This window comes from Lepisosteus oculatus, chromosome 3 (genome assembly GCF_040954835.1).
Source record: "Lepisosteus oculatus isolate fLepOcu1 chromosome 3, fLepOcu1.hap2, whole genome shotgun sequence".
NCBI classification, from domain to species: Eukaryota; Metazoa; Chordata; class Actinopteri; order Semionotiformes; family Lepisosteidae; genus Lepisosteus; species Lepisosteus oculatus.
This window is the reverse complement of record NC_090698.1, coordinates 23,496,537-23,513,347: the sequence shown is the minus strand read 5'-3', so window position 1 is coordinate 23,513,347 and position 16,811 is coordinate 23,496,537. Positions and strand designations below refer to the sequence as shown.

Below are 16,811 nucleotides of genomic sequence, written 5' to 3'. Positions count from 1 at the left end.
TTCCACCAAGCACCCACAACAATACATGTGGTGCACCTGCAGTGAAGTCACAGAGAAATCTGCTGCTCCTCCAATACATTGAATCTCTCCCGTCAGGCAATGAGAAGCATGCAATGCCTCAGTAGCAGGTGGGTGTATATGACGAGCAGGTCTGCCAGTCCTTACCTTCCTCTGCAGCACAGGAATTGCTGCCAGAAAGTGATCTTAAACAGGAAATTCCAAAATGGGTTTTTATACAACCTATACAAGGTTAGTTTTCCAGTGTTCAGTATTGGGTATAGTCACCATAGTTCCCAAATAAAAAAAGGAATTAAAATAACTGATTATAAACAAGTGACAAATTTATTATTTCCACAAAAGATATGTACAACGTTCATCTCGCAAATAAGTTACAGTACATGACCTATACTCCACTTATGGTAAGTGAAAATTAAACTGTCGTGATGTCACAATACTAACCCAGTCAAATTGTGGCATCTTGCAAATACATTGTATTCACATATTATACCATTTGTGCTTTCATTCTTTTTTTTAAAAAAAAAGAAACAAGAACAATTTTGCTTATACCTCTTGCACCTTGTTCAGATGTACATCTCCATATACTGGGGTCCTTCATTTCACAGTGCTTTTGCTTTTTATAATTTACCAGGTACAAGTTACTACCCACTGATCAGTACAAATCAATTAGTGCCCGTGCTTATGCAGATTATGTGGGGATGGTTTGGCAAAATGGTAGTTCAATCAGTTCTGTAAACATTTGACACCAGCCATCATTTCCATCCCGTCCATCCCTTGCCATGGTCTCAAGGTGACTTTCCTTCACTTTCATGTGTGCTATTAAAATTCCCTTCATAAGTGCTCTTGTGGAATGAGCTCTTTCTGGCTTTTGATCTTGGGTCTCCTCAGTCTTGTAGCTCCAGGTCCCCCCCCCCAAAGTGCATTTACATATGCAATCTGCAATAAATAAAAAATATAGATGCATCAGAAATCTTATCGAAGAATCCTTCATGAATCGGTTATGCTGTACTCTTAAGAGTTAAGTCCAGCATGACTCAAGTGTTATTAGTTGTCCTAAGAGTTCAGATGACTATTTAAAAGTCATTGGATTTCTAGAAATCCAAGTGCTATACAGCAATTTTATCAGTAAAGTGCCATACTTACATTATGTAGTACACATCTCCATTTAGAGATGAAACAGTTTGTTACAAGTATCTGAATAACCCTTGAACGTAACTTTCAGTCATATTTCATAGATGAAAGTCAGCAATGATCTAGAAGGTGCCTCCTTCCTGGAGGGATCTTCAAATTTACCTTTTTCGTGGTTTGACTTCCCACCCATCTCGACACTTCAAAAAATTAATCTCGTTCCCCGGGGAGATCTTGGTAAGATCAGGATCTTGAGCACAGAATGTGAACCTGCATGGGGGCATTTTATTTTTAGGCATAGCTAGTCACAATTCAATTCATTTTTACATAGCGCCTTTCACAACAAGGTTGCCCCAAGGCACTTAAAGCTGTGTGGCAGTAAATGACATTACAAAACAGAAAGAGAAAAGGCCATAAGGCCAAGCTTTTGGTGTAAAAAAGCCCAGTCGACTTTTAACCCATGTACGTGTGCATTTCTAGATTAAATTTATTCAAGGTGGGGGGTGGGCAACAAGCACTTTCAAACCATTTAGCTACAAGATGCAACGTGTTTGGAGTCAATATATAAAGGAATTTTTCACAGATGGCGTTAAAATACCAGCAGGATCCAAGTGTCACCATATACACCAGCTGGAATCTAAAGTTTGAAGTAAGACTAAATCTTTCTTCATTATAATGAGGGTGGGTAAAACTGTCAAAGTACTAGTGATAAGATAAAACTGCCTTCCCTCTAGGCCTGGAACTCCCTTCCAAATATTTGAGAGTAAAAAAAAAAGAAAAAAGACACCAAGTCTCACTCACTTCTTTTGCGTTTCTCCACATTTCACACGGATTCGCCGAACCATCAACACTTGGTCTTGGGCAGGATTTCTCCAGGTCAACCAGCTTTTAAAGAACGTTGACCAGGACTTGGATGTATCCTCCCAAGTGAGCTTAATTTTCAAAAGGTCCCCAATGTCCTCTTCAGTAAATGCCAGGAAAGTGTTGGTGAAATTCAGGCCAAGCTTTCCAGGTCTATGATAACAGAAATAAAAGTAACAATGTTACACAATATGAAGAAAGAGTCATGAGCGGTAAGTGTGATCTGGTTTTCCAAAAAGGATCAAAAGGCAGTTACGTTGAAATTGAATTACATTAGGAAATGTCAATAAGTCTCTATGGTGAGGGAAATTCTGAAATGATGGAAAGCAAAGGAAGTTGCTGGAGAATGGGATGTGGTGCAATATGCCCATCCCAGATGCTTTGTTTGTAGTAAAACCTATTACAACATGCCTATATTGTCTGGAATGGTGCCACACCTTGGTTAAAATACACTCTAGTACAGACACTCTGTACTTTCTAGCAGGTGTGTAAAAGAAACAATAAATAGGAAGTAAATTTACTCCATGCACCATCCTTCTCTACTAATAGAATCCTGCAGTCTAGTCTTTAATGTTGAACATTAAAGGGAATCCATATATTGGAACAGTAAAAAGAAGCTTTAGTCACACAAAGCACAGTTAACATTACTTTATGGAGATGCTAATGGTTCTATTAGGCCTTAATGAGCACAGAAGAATGTCATTTTCCAAAATTGGATTCACCATTTCAAGAACAAAGTTATTTCCTGACCACTTACAGTTCAACAAGTATGTCCTCAGAGTCGTTACTGGCACCATACAGCTTAACATGAAGTGTAGGGTCTATATCCTCGGCATCTGTTTTGCTGAACACATGCATCTTCATCTGGTAATGGTACCCTTGTAAGAGAATTTAAATTAATCTTCCAAGCTAGCTACCAATATTTTCTGAACAAGAAACTAGTTACTACAAGTTGCTCCAAAAAGGAAAACAAATACAGCTGGTCTTTCTTGACATTTTAATTATACATGAAGATCATACAGGTTTTAAAGTCACTCAGCTGTGGAAATTCAAGTCACAGATTCTCTTTGAAGTTTTAAGACTGCTACTTGAGCTGTGGGGGACATCTAGAAGTCATGCTGTCCTACGTCCTTACCGTTCCATTAAAAAAAAATAGTTACCTCCAAAAGGAGTGTCAGCTCGGGTTTTAAGGTACATCTTGCAGCTCCTCCTTTTACGCATCTTCTTGGCATTGTAACCCAGGTTGTTACAGCGGTTCTTCCTGCAGCTCAGACAGATCCCCTTCTTAAAGCGGCCTGGGTCAGTGCACTGATAGGCAAAGCTCTTGTGATCTTTGTTCAACAGGGAGTCGACAAACAGATGCACTGAACGCTCATGCTCGCACTTCACCACATCCCCAATACCTGAAAGACCACAGCATCCATCAGTGCTACTGCAGACAAGCAAACCTACATTGGTTCAAGTGCCAAATTTGTTTTGCCATAGGGCCACAGCTACAACTAGGAACATGAATGTTAATTCTCACCTGACCCATCCCCCCCACCCCCCCAAAAAATGGATTTAGACCTTGATCGCACTAAGATTTAAGAAGCACTCACCACCATAGGCCATGGTGCTCAGCATTTCACTTAATCCACAGCCTGGCTGGAAGTCTCCTCCATTGGGATAGATGTCTATGTGCCCAACCGGCTGCTGGATGCCAATGCTAACTCCCAGGGCCTCCCTGGTGTAGGTATGAAGGACATCTACAAAGTCAGCATCATCTGGAGACAAGCGATGATCGGACTCCACACCTTCAAACATGGGGCCGGCTGGGTCCAGACCTGCGGGCAAGTAGAATCCAGTTATCCATCTGGGAAAGGCACTCTTGTCATTCTAGGTTTTCAGAAAGCTGAGCTGTTCCCCCTCCAATAAAGGGAGATTTGTGAAACTTTAAACTGACCTTTGTGCTTATTCTTATCTTTCCTTGTACAGAATATCCCCCAAAAAGGTCATTTGTGACAGGATTTCAAGCAATATTAAGGCTTTTAAAAATGTCACATAACCAAGAATACAGACATTCTTTTTATAACATGAGTGTACCTCAGATGACCTTTCGGAATAACATACCAAGGCTACACTCCAAAATCTTAAAGATAGGCTGAAGATCTGCTATTCAGCTGAATTACAGCTTTCGAACTTGTCTGTCAATCAACAAATCCATTCTAGCAAAGAAAAAGAAAACCTTATGAGTGGTAAAACAATACTTGAGGCAAGAAAGTCCAGCAGACATTCTCCCTTTTTTAATCGAAAACAACATCACACTACCTGTTATCCTGCCAACTGTTCCTTGTACAAAGGTCCCAGCGAACCCAGCAACATGGGCACCCAGGCTGTAGCCAATCATGTGCACGTTTTCAAGAGGAAGCGTCAGCTCCTTCTGCAAAAACATGTGTTAAAGAAATGTGTTAAAGATGCAGATAGTGGTGACCGATGACTATTCAAAACTGGAACCAAGTAATACATTTTGGGGGGAAAAAAAAAAAATCAAGGTCAGATAACCAGTTTAATAAACAGTTTTGTTAATTATAATTTACATTTAAATTGAACCTTAAACTTAAACTCATGCAACAGAAATCGGGTGGAATGCTTGGGATTGCAGCCACCATTTAAAGCAACACTGCTGTGAACTCCCATGCCCTGCACAATATAAAATCACTACCTTTAGAACCTACTGCAATGAACAGTTCTAAACTTGCTGTCTCTTTATCGAGGACTTTGTCAGTCTTGGGATAAATACTAGCTACAGATTATTACTTCAACATTTTACATGTTGTGTCTATAGTCTAGAATACCTGAGCATCAGAAAAAGATGCTAAAGGCTACAGAAGAGTCTTGTAATGAATCAGCAGAGAAAAATCCAAATACAAAACCAAAGTACCTTCAGCCACTCCAGTAACTTTGCAATGTCGTGTCCAACTATTCTGGTATTATTTACAGCATCTGGGTATAGCCGGTGGGCAAGAGTGAGCCAGTCTACCACAATAACATTGGCATCTTGTTCTCGTTTCTGCAGGGCGAATACTAGGTCATAGAGCCAGCTTTCAAACATACCACTCATCTGCAAGAGAAGCATAAGGAACAGCAATTATTCACAGAGGCATTTTTTGCCTTAGATTTCCCCAAACATGAGTAATGTTTTAGTTAGCCTTCAACTGCAACAAGCCATTCAGATCTTAAAAAGATCTCACAGACTAATACGAGAGGCAATGATTCAACACCTGGATAATTTCATAAATACCCCATGTTTTCTGAAAATTGCACTTGTTTGGCTACGAAAAGCCAATGCTCCTCTATCCAAACAGGCCATTAAAGTAACTTAAAGCCCTGATATCCACCTGAATATAAATCAATAAATCAAGGGTTAGCGTTTTTTTCCAGACAATAGTGGATACACAAAACCCCCCCTACAAGAAGGGAGCCTCATGTAACTAAACATTCAAAGCAAAAAGCTCCATTTAATCATCTTTACGTGAAGCTCTGTATACAGCTCAGGACAACTCAGTTCCTGAAGTAAGAAAGTTTCTGAACATTTTGAAAGCCAGTATGGATGAAGACCATCAGCTTGGGATGTAATTCACGCCAGAAGTGAAATGTCTTTATCCAAGGTACAGAATAATTTCCTTTTTACTCAAAGAAAGCTTTACGCTCTTTTGCAAGTAATTCTCAATGTACCGTCTCTTATCCAGGTATTGTAGGGATTTCCCCACTATCCACTTTAATTCTTAAATTGATTAATTAAAAGAAAACATTAACAAAGATAAGGTTTTTATTTACCTATACGAGAAGCTGGAGGTGGGAGAGCTCCCTGTACAGTGTATAGAGCTTAATTCAAAGTTGTCAAACTGTTCTAAGATGAATGGGAAGTTCTACATAAGGACCAAACTGGATCATTCTGAACCACAAGTCCATTCCATCAAGCACACAAAAGGCAAGATTTCCCATGTAGTTCCAGCTAAAAGTTTTGGAATTGCGGCCGAGCAGCAGTTTTTTCTTTGTGGTCAAAAAGGACGGCTTTGCAGTTTCCTTCACAACAATCTTGTAAAACATTCAAAAAAGGGATACAAGCTGCATTTCTGGATTGCAAAAGCATTTCAAAGCTGTTGATACAACAGCTTTTCGTTATAATGATTGCCACATTGTACAATTTAATGGATATTCTCGGCTTTTGTCTTTTCATTCATCAGTTTTTTTTTTCCCCCATTATACTTTAAGGTGGGGTTCATGGGCCTATATGAAACAGTTTCAGAATGCACTGTATCATTATAATGTTACTACATCCTTGGAGCCTAACCCAACAGGTAAAGGACACAAGGACCTGAATGGGTCTTCAATCCTGATCAAGGCACAGACATTTGAGCAGGAAGTTTAGAGGTGCAAATTACCTGGAGAGCACATTTCTGGACTGTGGGAGTTAACAGGAAGACCCAGAGAGACCCACATGGATAAAATGAGAACATACCATCTACACAAGAGATGCTCCACCCTACAATCAAACCCAGAACTCAAGAGCAGTGCAGGATTTGCCAGTTCAACAGCTGATTAAACAGGAAAGGGGAAAGGCAATGTGCCTCCCTGGGTCTCAGGTCTATAGCACGATTGACAATACTCACAGTCCACCCATGGATGACAAAGAATGTCTTGGCTGTAGCATTGAAGCCACACTCCTGTAGACTGGCTTTTCCCAGGTGGATAAAGCAACCTTCGTCGTCAAGTCCCAGGGACGTTCGCATATTAAACTTCACTTGGGGGTTGCCAGTATCATGACTGCCATTTTCATCTTTCAGCAGGTCAGCGATTGCACCATCTGCAAGTTAAAAACAGTTAATTTCACTCGGTGAAACTTCCAAATTTAAAGCAGAGGTGTACCTGACAAATGCTGATTTTAAAATCTGCAAAGCCTTCATTAAAAGTTATAACTTTGGTGAACAACAGAAAAACATGGTATAAAGCCAAACTGACCTTAACAATAACCAAAATGATTACCTGTGATTGGACTCAATATAAAATCAATTCTTAAAGAGTTATCTTATCCTTGCATTACAATGTTAACAAAATACCAGCTTCTGCTATTACAATAAGCAGCAAGTTATGGCAAAAAAAAAAAAAAAAAAAACACATAAAAGGTCCTCCCAAATGCTTGATAAAGCCGTATCATAGAGGTCACACACAGGTTAGGTGTGTAGGTCAAACAAGAGGAAACGCTGTACACAAGACTTCTCAGACTACAACCGTTTCATACAGAGAATGGACGTCAGGTCGTTGGCTTGGAGCCGACCACACAGGCTACTTTTCTACAGCTGCAGGACACATGCAGTATCACATTAAAAAATGTTAAAACTCGTGTGAAACTGTATTCTGGATCATTTTGACGTCAACTTCCCCCTGTTTGAGCGACAAAAAAAAAGCTATTTTCCCCCATCATTCAAACCTGTTCACCAATATTTCTACAAGAACAATCTTTACAGAAGGTGACAAGTCCGTGTTAATGGAAAAGTTTCTATGATACCAAATAATTGCAAGGACGGCATGCAGCACAAAGTCTTCTAGTTGTCTTGTGCGAGGAGTTACGTGAACTGCATATAATTTATTTTAAACTTACTAAAGCAAGTCACATCCACTTAAGTCCATGGCATGCGGCTTTCAGATGGTTAGAAGATTCTCTATTGACAGAAATTAGAATACAATGAAATGTGTTCCATTGGTGCGTTCTTGGAATATGTAAAAAGTTCCCCGATTTAGACGAGTGAACATATGTATACAGATATCGCTAGAAGTGTGCACAATGTAACAATGTACTGCACATACAGCTGTAGTCCCAAGCGCTTATAGCGCCGCCTAAGGTCACTTGTATACAGTGTGGGAAAATACCCACAGAACAAAAGCACTCCAAGTGCGAAGAAACGGAGCGTTCTAGAAAAAACAGATAACCGATTCAAAAGACAGGAGGGTTACATTGATTTGCTGCTGCCACAGTCTTTTGGCAAAACCCTGACACAGTATTCCATATTAATTGATTGGTTTATTGTTCCATAGCAAACCAGCGTTAGGTAAAGTGATACTCATGGACACCTGCACTTTAGATGTCGGATTTAGTTCTCTTCGCTGCTGAAAGTATGCCCCGTCGCCTTCCGGACAAGCAAGAACAAATCGACAGTGGCGTGGCGCCTTAGGAATGTAACCACGGAACATCTTGAAGGAGCCTGTGGTGAAGTTTGCCACATGCGTCAAAACTCAGCGCTTCTACAAGTTCAGTCTCCAGGCAACTACACAAACTGAAGGAATCCTCTGGCGCGCATCAATTATTTTACAAACTCCCTTACCATCCCTCTGCTGGCACCGAGTATTTGAGTTTCGGGTTGAGGTTCATTACTGTGCATGTGAACACGTGCGTAAGCAGCTACTTAACGTTACAATATATAGTTAGTATATGAATAAGTGTTGAGTGTTGTAAACGAGACTTCATGATAAATTTGTACAACTTAAAGGGTTATAGAGAGCCATGAGTTATTATCTATGTGAAAGCTTTTATAGTGACATTTTACTAGGAGAGAAATTTACATCTTAAGTAGAAGGAAGCTGAAACAACATCAATTTAGCGCTTAAAAAAAGCCGAGAGCAATCAATGAGCCATTTAACATAAATTGGTCTAAAACAGTTTAGAAAACGTTAAGGGTGCAAAGCGTATCATTAAATTGTTAATGTCAAGGATGTACACGTATTCGTTGACACGACAGCTAACATTACAACGGATTCGACACGACTCGTTACAATCCATCGACATCAGGTTTATAAATCGGCAAAGCTACACCTATAAGTTGAATAATTAAGCATGCAATTTGTTACGTTGAGAATTGAGGAATAAACGATTTCAAACTATGAAGAACAACTTTTAACTCAGATCTACATATTATAAAAAGTAGATCATTTCCAAAACTTTGGACAAGGACAGTCAGCGTGATGACTTATCACACGAACCCTCTGACTTACCTTTAAAAAGTCCCTCTTTCTCAAGATCAGACGCAAGAACAACAGACGACAATACCAAAATCCACAGAGGTATAACTGTATTTTTCATTTCGCTACCTGATTTACAAATGCTAAAACAGGGGAATTCCTATTTTAAAAGTCCCAGAAAATTCCACAGGAACAATTAATATGCCTTTGTCAGTGTGAGATCCTCTCAGTTTGAAATGGTACCAGTCCTTTTGAAAGCTTTGCATTGGGTTTTTCATTGGAGTTTTTAAATAGAGATTCTTTTAGTCATCTGATCATCGGCCGATCCGATCCTATTGGTCAAGCCCCCGAAATTTACGATTTGGAGGCGGGGAGACAAAAACCTTGAATGAAGTTGTAGTACTAGCAAGCTTTTCAGAAGCAATTGCAGTTCATTTCTATAGAATTTTAAGCACATTGTTTTAAAAACCACTTTTGTATTTAGGTTTCGATCAGAAAAAGTAGGCAAAACAGAAGATGACTATGCACTAAAGACATGTTGGAAAGCGCTCTATATGCTAATTAAACATCGAATGATCTTGCGGTGACGGCTCTTAAAACCAAGACCAATATTTTTTTTGTCTTGCTGAAATGGGAAATGCAATTTGAACAGTGTGTATTCTTCTATTCTGAGCGCAATAAAGTATAAGTCCCCCAACACAGCATCCTCTTCCTGCAAAATGACAGCATTGACTGAGGTGTACACGTATACTGCTTAACTTTTTTTTTTTTAATCGGCGAGACTAAGCTAGCTAAATGACTTTGAAAGATGATTATCGTGTTCTTGCTAAACACGAAAAACTCGTTTTTGTTTGAAGGACTCGTTGCTGAACTACAAAAGGAGTACTTACGTTTCAAACACTTTGGAAGGAAGACTTGAGGCACAACATTTCGCTTCGCTTTGATTCGAACTTCTTCATCTCATACACTGTATGAGTGAAGTTTGGATTTCGTTTAAAGGATTACATGCCCTACAAAATTTCATTACCTACAAATTACTCATGGTATTCCACATTTATTTAGTTTTATCAAGAAACATAATCTTATACTGCTACGAATTCCCTGTGAAACTGTGTGTGAATTCCAGTCTGTTGACCGACAGTTACCTCATTTCAACCTCGTTGACTGCAGAAGTTTAGCTTAGGTTTCTGAAGCTGGCTTACAGCCACATTGTAGAGTTCACTCGCATACACTGTTTAACATATGGAGCGGGAATCTAACCCATCCTATTCATAGACGACTGTTTTGTCTACAAAAATGTATCCTAACGATTTTGTCTCTGAAGTGAGAAGGACCTACACCTTCAAAGAAAGAGCCAGCGTGTAGGATCACCCCATCACATGACTGCAAGTTCAAACAAGTCATTACAAGGACAACGCATATGGACGAAAACCGTCGTATGCATGCATATTTGCAAGACAAAAATGTCTGTACCTGCTCAAGGGCTGAACCAGACAGACAACTCTAATAACTATAACAGGTGTAGTCCAGCAAAATATTGATTGGTAATATTTTAACGTTTGTTAATTATTTTCTAGAAATTGTACTTTCTGGATTATTAACCAATTAATGCAGCAGTTATATCACAAAAATATTTCCATGCATAATAATTTAAATACTGTACATATAGCTATAGTATAATTATCAATCTTCAGTCCAAAGTTACTATGAACGTCGGTAATGAGTTATGCTTCTCAAACATACTCAAGTAAACATTGACGTTATCGAGTGTTTTTTCACTTCCTTGATCTAACAGTGAATGAACAATTCTACGCCATAATCACTTAGGCATCAGCCTGTAATATTTTGTCACAGTTTATGAAATCTTATTTATGATTTCAGTCTTTCTTTAATACAGATATAGTCCTATAGACTAAACGTTTATACGAGAAGGATAATTTTCAAGAATGCAAAAGTAATCGCTACACAACAATGGTCTGTAGAATAAACGGGAAGATTCTGGATTTAAAGAACACTGATCAATTATTTCAATAATAAAGAATGTCGTTGTAAAAACATGAAAAAGAACATCATGGAACGGGTGCTGCGAAACTATCCATTTAAATCTTGAAAAACAACATTTCGTTAAACCTCTTTATGATTACACCGCTTGATCCAATAAAACGAACTTTTTTGGGTCTTGCTTTTGAAGCGGTCTGAAAGTGCTTACTGTATGTGTCATGTGAAATTGCTCTCCCTGACCATCATTCATATCACAGCACACAGGCAGAAGAGCAAGTTACCTTAGCCAAAGGACCAATAATTGAACCCAACAGGTGTGCTACAGTATCACTTAGACATCAGAGGGCTACATCACTGAAACACTCAATAATTCCGTAGCTTTCTCATTAACTGATATCATCAGACGTCATGGCATCAGACATCCAAGAGGCATCACCAATGTCACATTTGGGGTATATTATATTGTAACGCATACGGCCATCAGGGTGTGTAAGATCCGGCTTACTAGAGCGGTGACGTCATGCTCTTCTCTGTGATAGCAGGACCACAGCCCTGCTATCAGATCTCTCTTTAGCTCACCGGGCTGGGTCCCTGTTGAGTGACGCGGGAGTCCCGGGTTCGAGCCCCCGACGGTGGGGGGGGCGACCTTATGCGCCAAGGGCGCCCACCTGAACCCCCGTTGCGTTACAATATATATCCAGGATTCACTTCACCATCATTCAGTAGACACTTGCCAGAACTTCAAAACCCTACTCTGCAGACAGAAAAGGTGAAGAAATCCCGGTAAAGGACACCCCTTTGTGTGACACAGGTACAGTGCAATATTACTTTCACATCACGGCATGAAACAACACTGAACACAGCAAACCTAGAATCTACAACTGAATCAATCTAAAGCCTTAGCAGCAAATCTCCACCCCTCCCATTTTGGTGGAGCTGAAAGAAAAAAGTGCAGAAACTCCATCTACAAGATTTTTTTAAAGATTTAATTGATTGTTATACAGTATATGCAAGCAATAACATATTCAACACAGAGCCATACAAATATGATCACCTATAATATATTGCTTTTACCTTTTCCTCACTGTAATGCATTTTATGAATATAATGTTCACAGTAATCCAAAATATCGCATTGTTATTCAACTCTATGAATTAAGGTCTGTATGTGTAAAGTAATGCACAAATTAAAACATATTGTGTTGACATCTGTTCAATTTCTATACAATTGTACTTTTTATTTGCTATGCAGTATACTGTATTTGACCCAGATTTCAAATGGGGTCTCATATGGGAATTTAATTGTGATGCACCATCATAGGGTCTCTAAAGCACTGTGTAAAAGATAAAGAAACAGTACCTCTGAGGAAACAACTGCTTCTAGCCACAGGGTCCAACATCTCAACACAAACTATGAGAAATTGTCTGCACTCTGCAAATGTTAAATGTTGTGTTACAGACTCGGGAAAGCATAATTAGACAGGTGTAACATAATGAAATAAAAAAACTCACACAGTGGGTCTAAAAATTAGGCTACCATATTTGTGTACTATCAAGAAAGTGCCATTTAATCTCATGTCATGCCCATTGTTCACAGTAATGGTGGAAGACTGTTTTTTGCAGATTACAATGCCACAGCTGAATATGCTATTATCGAGCACTTGAATAATGTTTGTGACACTTGAAGCACTATCTTTTAGTCAGAAACGACCCTGGGCCTGTTGCCTATAGAAGATGTTTGGGATGTCTATGAGGTTTCCAACAGAATTTATTCTGAATAACAGGAGATAGTCTTATCTCTCCCTGTACAACTTGATGGTATCCTGAGATGTCACTCCAATGACAGACCAGCTGATGATCCAATACCATGTGAAAAATCACTTGCTGCACATGTAGCGTGATGTCTTGGTGGGATGTTTGAAATTTTGTAAATGATGGCTTTGGTGTTCCTACTCTGTTGTCCCTGTGGACGCATGACATAAGACCGTGTCCCCAAAACAGGTGACATGCTGTAAATCATCCTCCAAGATTAGAAACTACATACTGGCAATGTGTGGGTGGGTTTAATACAACTTTGCTTTGATTTATTCGTGCAGCATATGAGTTGTATGCATAACATCAGCAATCCCAGTGTATTTCATCCCAGGACTACAGTATGTTTGTGCATAAAACCAAAGCATTGTATGAGACTGTCATTCACCCCATGCCACATGCCATGCAGTTGCTATAAGATATAGATAATCAAATACATTTAGCGTAATAAGGATAACAATTGCTTTCTGCAGTCTCTGAGGAGGAAAGGCATCCTAATCCACCTTACTGAGAATAAAAATACTTTTTTTCTACATTTCATCAGTCCAAATACCTGAGTTTTTCTGCTTTCATCCTACAGTACGTCTAAACGTGGTATGACATCTCACTTCATCTTCTTATACTTGTTGTATTTGTTTATGTGGTACCATGACACATTTATGCTGCTTTCACAATATATAAAAAAGTTTAAAAATGAGAGGGGCTCATTCTGGATTATTTAGATTATTTAATAATCTAAATAATCCAAAAAATATTTAATTAATTTGATGATCGTATCCAGACTGTTGAAAGAAGCCAGGGCATTAACTTTGAAAACATGGCAGTGTAACTTTGTTCAAATTCCTATATCCTTTTTTTTTATAAAAAGCTGCCTCACGTTATCAGTCTGAAGTGCACTTCCTCATAGTTTCCATTTACTGTATCTCCTCTGATTCATACCTTTCAAACTTTCATCTGTTCAGGATCTGTAAGAATTCAAACTGCATTAAAATTAGATTAATATAACCTAAAAATGTTTTGACACAATACAATAGACTAGAATGAATTTACCTGTGCATTAAACCTTAATACTGTATTGAAGCATATTTCCATTGTACAGTATAAGCTCCACAGGTACTTTACTACAGTATGTTATTTTGTGACTCCCTATCTTTTGTCATGCTTGGTCCAAAACTTCCTACTCTTTTTGTGCTTCCAAAGTTCTAAAGATTACACTTACACAAATTTCCGTTTATGGTTATTTAATTATTGTAGTTCTATTTTTCTTATTGCATTCTTCCACCTAATGACTAAAACAGCAATTCTGTCAATGTGAGCAGAAGATTGACTGGCAAGGCTGGAATTTTCTCTGTTTAATGAGCCTGGCTAGGTATAACAACACTGCATGATTGAATAGATTCCCTATATTGCTTCAGACATTGTGCTGTGAAGTATCAGCAACCTGTATATTTTTATTAAAATTCACCGTAGACAGGTACTCTCAATTGCACCAGTAAAGTGCTCCATCTACTGGAAAATGTAAGGAATTGCACAAACGTTCAAGTGCCATAAAGTAGAACTACTTTAACCTTCTGGGGCCAGTTAGCTGTGCTCACTTTTCAGGTGACAATGGACGGTTTTAATTAGTGTTAATCAGAAGTCTGTTTTTTATTTTTGATTAGTGCACCTGCTGCTGTGTTTTTAATACTCTGTAAGATTTATATTTGTATTTTCTTTTCCATTTAAAAAGTATATGCAAGTAAACAGTTTTTGTTTGTGGACCTGTGTTTGAGAACAAGAGTTCTATCAGCTAAAAAACAACAGGACTAGATCTCATGCAAGTGACAGAGTGGGAGTAGAGAAAGTGACTAAAAAGCTGTGCTATGAACTCCTGATTTGTATTTTGTTGTTATTAGTTTAACTGTATATTTGTTCAGACTGAGAAGAAATTAAACCCTTTACTGGAACCCCAAATCTTATGGGTTCCAGTCACACTTTTTGTTTTCATTTTCCCCCCAAACAACTTGGATGTTAAAGACATTTACTAAGTTGAGTGCAAGCCATTCTGTTTCATTTATTTTATAAGACTTGATCAGCGACAGAGTTACATGACTCGACTCAATGAAAACTAGAGGTTCCACATCTAGTATAAATGTGTTCTGTCGTTTGAAGCCTCTCTCTGGTGCAAAAAGTTTTCCATAAAATCATTTAATGAAGTCATATTTTAAAATCTTCTGTCTTTCTGAGGTGCATATTTTAGGCATTTACAGTGCCTTGTGAAAGTATTCGGCCCCCTTGAACTTTTCAACCTTTTGCCACATTTCAGGCTTCAAACATAAAGATATAAATTTTTTATTTTATGTGAAGAATCACCAACAAGTGGGACACAATTGTGAAGTGGAACGAAATCTATTGGATTTTTGAAACTTTTTTAACTAATAAAAAAATGAAAAGTGGGGCGTGCAAAATTATTCGGCCCCTTTACTTTCAGTGCAGCAAACACTCCAGAAGTTCAGCGAGGATCTCTGAATGATCCAATGTTGTCCTAAATGACTGATGGTGATAAATAGAATCCACCTGTGTGTAATCAAGTCTCTGTATAAATGCACCTGCTCTGTGATAGTCTCAAGGTTCTGTTGAAAGTGCAGAGAGCATCATGAAGACCAAGGAACACACCAGGCAGGTCCGTAATACTGTTGTGGAGAAGTTTAAAGCCGGATTTGGATACAAAAAGATTTCCCAAGCTTCAAACATCCCAAGGAGCACTGTGCAAGCGATCATCTTGAAATGGAAGGAGTATCAGACCACTGCAAATCTACCAAGACCTGGCCGTCCCTCTAAACTTTCAGCTCAGACAAGGAGAAGACTGATCAGAGATGCAGCCAAGAGGCCCATGATCACTCTGGATGAACTGCAGAGAACTACAGCTGAGGTGGGAGAGTCTGTCCATAGGACAACAATCAGTCTTACACTGCACAAATCTGGCCTTTATGGAAGAGTGGCAAGAAGAAAGCCATTTCTCAAAGATATCCATAAAAAGTCTCGTCTAAAGTTTGCCACAAGCCACCTGGGAGACACCCCAAACATGTGGAAGAAGGTGCTCTGGTCAGATGAAACCAAAATCGAACTTTTTGCCCACAATGCAAAACGATATGTTTGGCGTAAAAGCAACACAGCTCATCACCCTCAACACACCATCCCCACTGTCAAACATGGTGGTGGCAGCATCATGGTTTGGGCCTGCTTTTCTTCAGCAGGGACAGGGAAGATGGTTAAAATTGAGGGGAAGATGGATGCAGCCAAATACAGGACCATTCTGGATGAAAACCTGTTGGAGTCTGCAAAAGACCTGAAACTGGGACGGAGATTTATCTTCCAACAAGACAATGATCCCAAACATACAGCAAAATCTAAAAAGGAATGGTTCACAAATAAACGTATCCAGGTGTTTGAATGGCCAAGTCAAAGTCCAGACCTGAATCCAATCGAGAATCTGTGGAAAGAGCTGAAAACTGCTGTTCACAAACGCTCTCCATCCAACCTCACTGAGCTCGAGCTGTTTTGCAAGGAAGAATGGGCAAGAATTTCAGTCTCTCGATGTGCAAAACTGATAGAGACATACCCCAAGCGACTTGCAGCTGTAATCGCAGCAAAAGGTGGCTCTACAAAGTATTAACGCAAGGGGGCCGAATAATTTTGCACGCCCCACTTTTCATTTTTTTATTAGTTAAAGTTTCAAAAATCCAATAGATTTCGTTCCACTTCACAATTGTGTCCCACTTGTTGGTGATTCTTCACATAAAATAAAAAATTTATATCTTTATGTTTGAAGCCTGAAATGTGGCAAAAGGTTGAAAAGTTCAAGGGGGCCGAATACTTTCGCAAGGCACTGTATATTACTACATTATCAATGCATAAAAAACATTTAAGAACAGCTTTGACTGTTGCTGCTGAAAATGAAAGCACTGCATTATATTGATTAAAAGCTAGGATTGGACTTCTCAGTTAGAACTGTAG

At 38.9% G+C, this 16,811-nt stretch overlaps 1 protein-coding gene across 3 annotated transcripts; it reads right to left on the bottom strand.

Moving 5' to 3' along the window:
* Nucleotides 1–320: 320 nt before the first annotated feature.
* On the bottom strand, nt 321–9,468 carry lipg (lipase, endothelial). Of its 3 annotated transcripts, none has more exons than XM_015340191.2 (10): nt 9,037–9,468; nt 6,660–6,853; nt 4,928–5,107; nt 4,315–4,426; nt 3,606–3,830; nt 3,168–3,410; nt 2,765–2,885; nt 1,948–2,160; nt 1,312–1,416; nt 321–954 (listed from the first exon to the last, which is right to left on the bottom strand). In XM_015340191.2, the coding sequence occupies exons 1-10, from the start codon at nt 9,122–9,124 to the stop codon at nt 942–944; spliced, it is 1,494 nt and encodes a 497-aa protein (XP_015195677.1). In that variant the 5' UTR covers nt 9,125–9,468; the 3' UTR covers nt 321–941. The 3 variants fall into 3 exon arrangements, with proteins under 3 accessions (XP_015195677.1, XP_015195679.1, XP_015195678.1); XM_015340193.2 differs by lacking the exon at nt 9,037–9,468 and adding an exon at nt 8,370–8,437; XM_015340192.2 differs by lacking the exon at nt 9,037–9,468 and adding an exon at nt 7,649–7,808.
* Between the last annotated feature and the right edge of the window lie 7,343 nt (nt 9,469–16,811).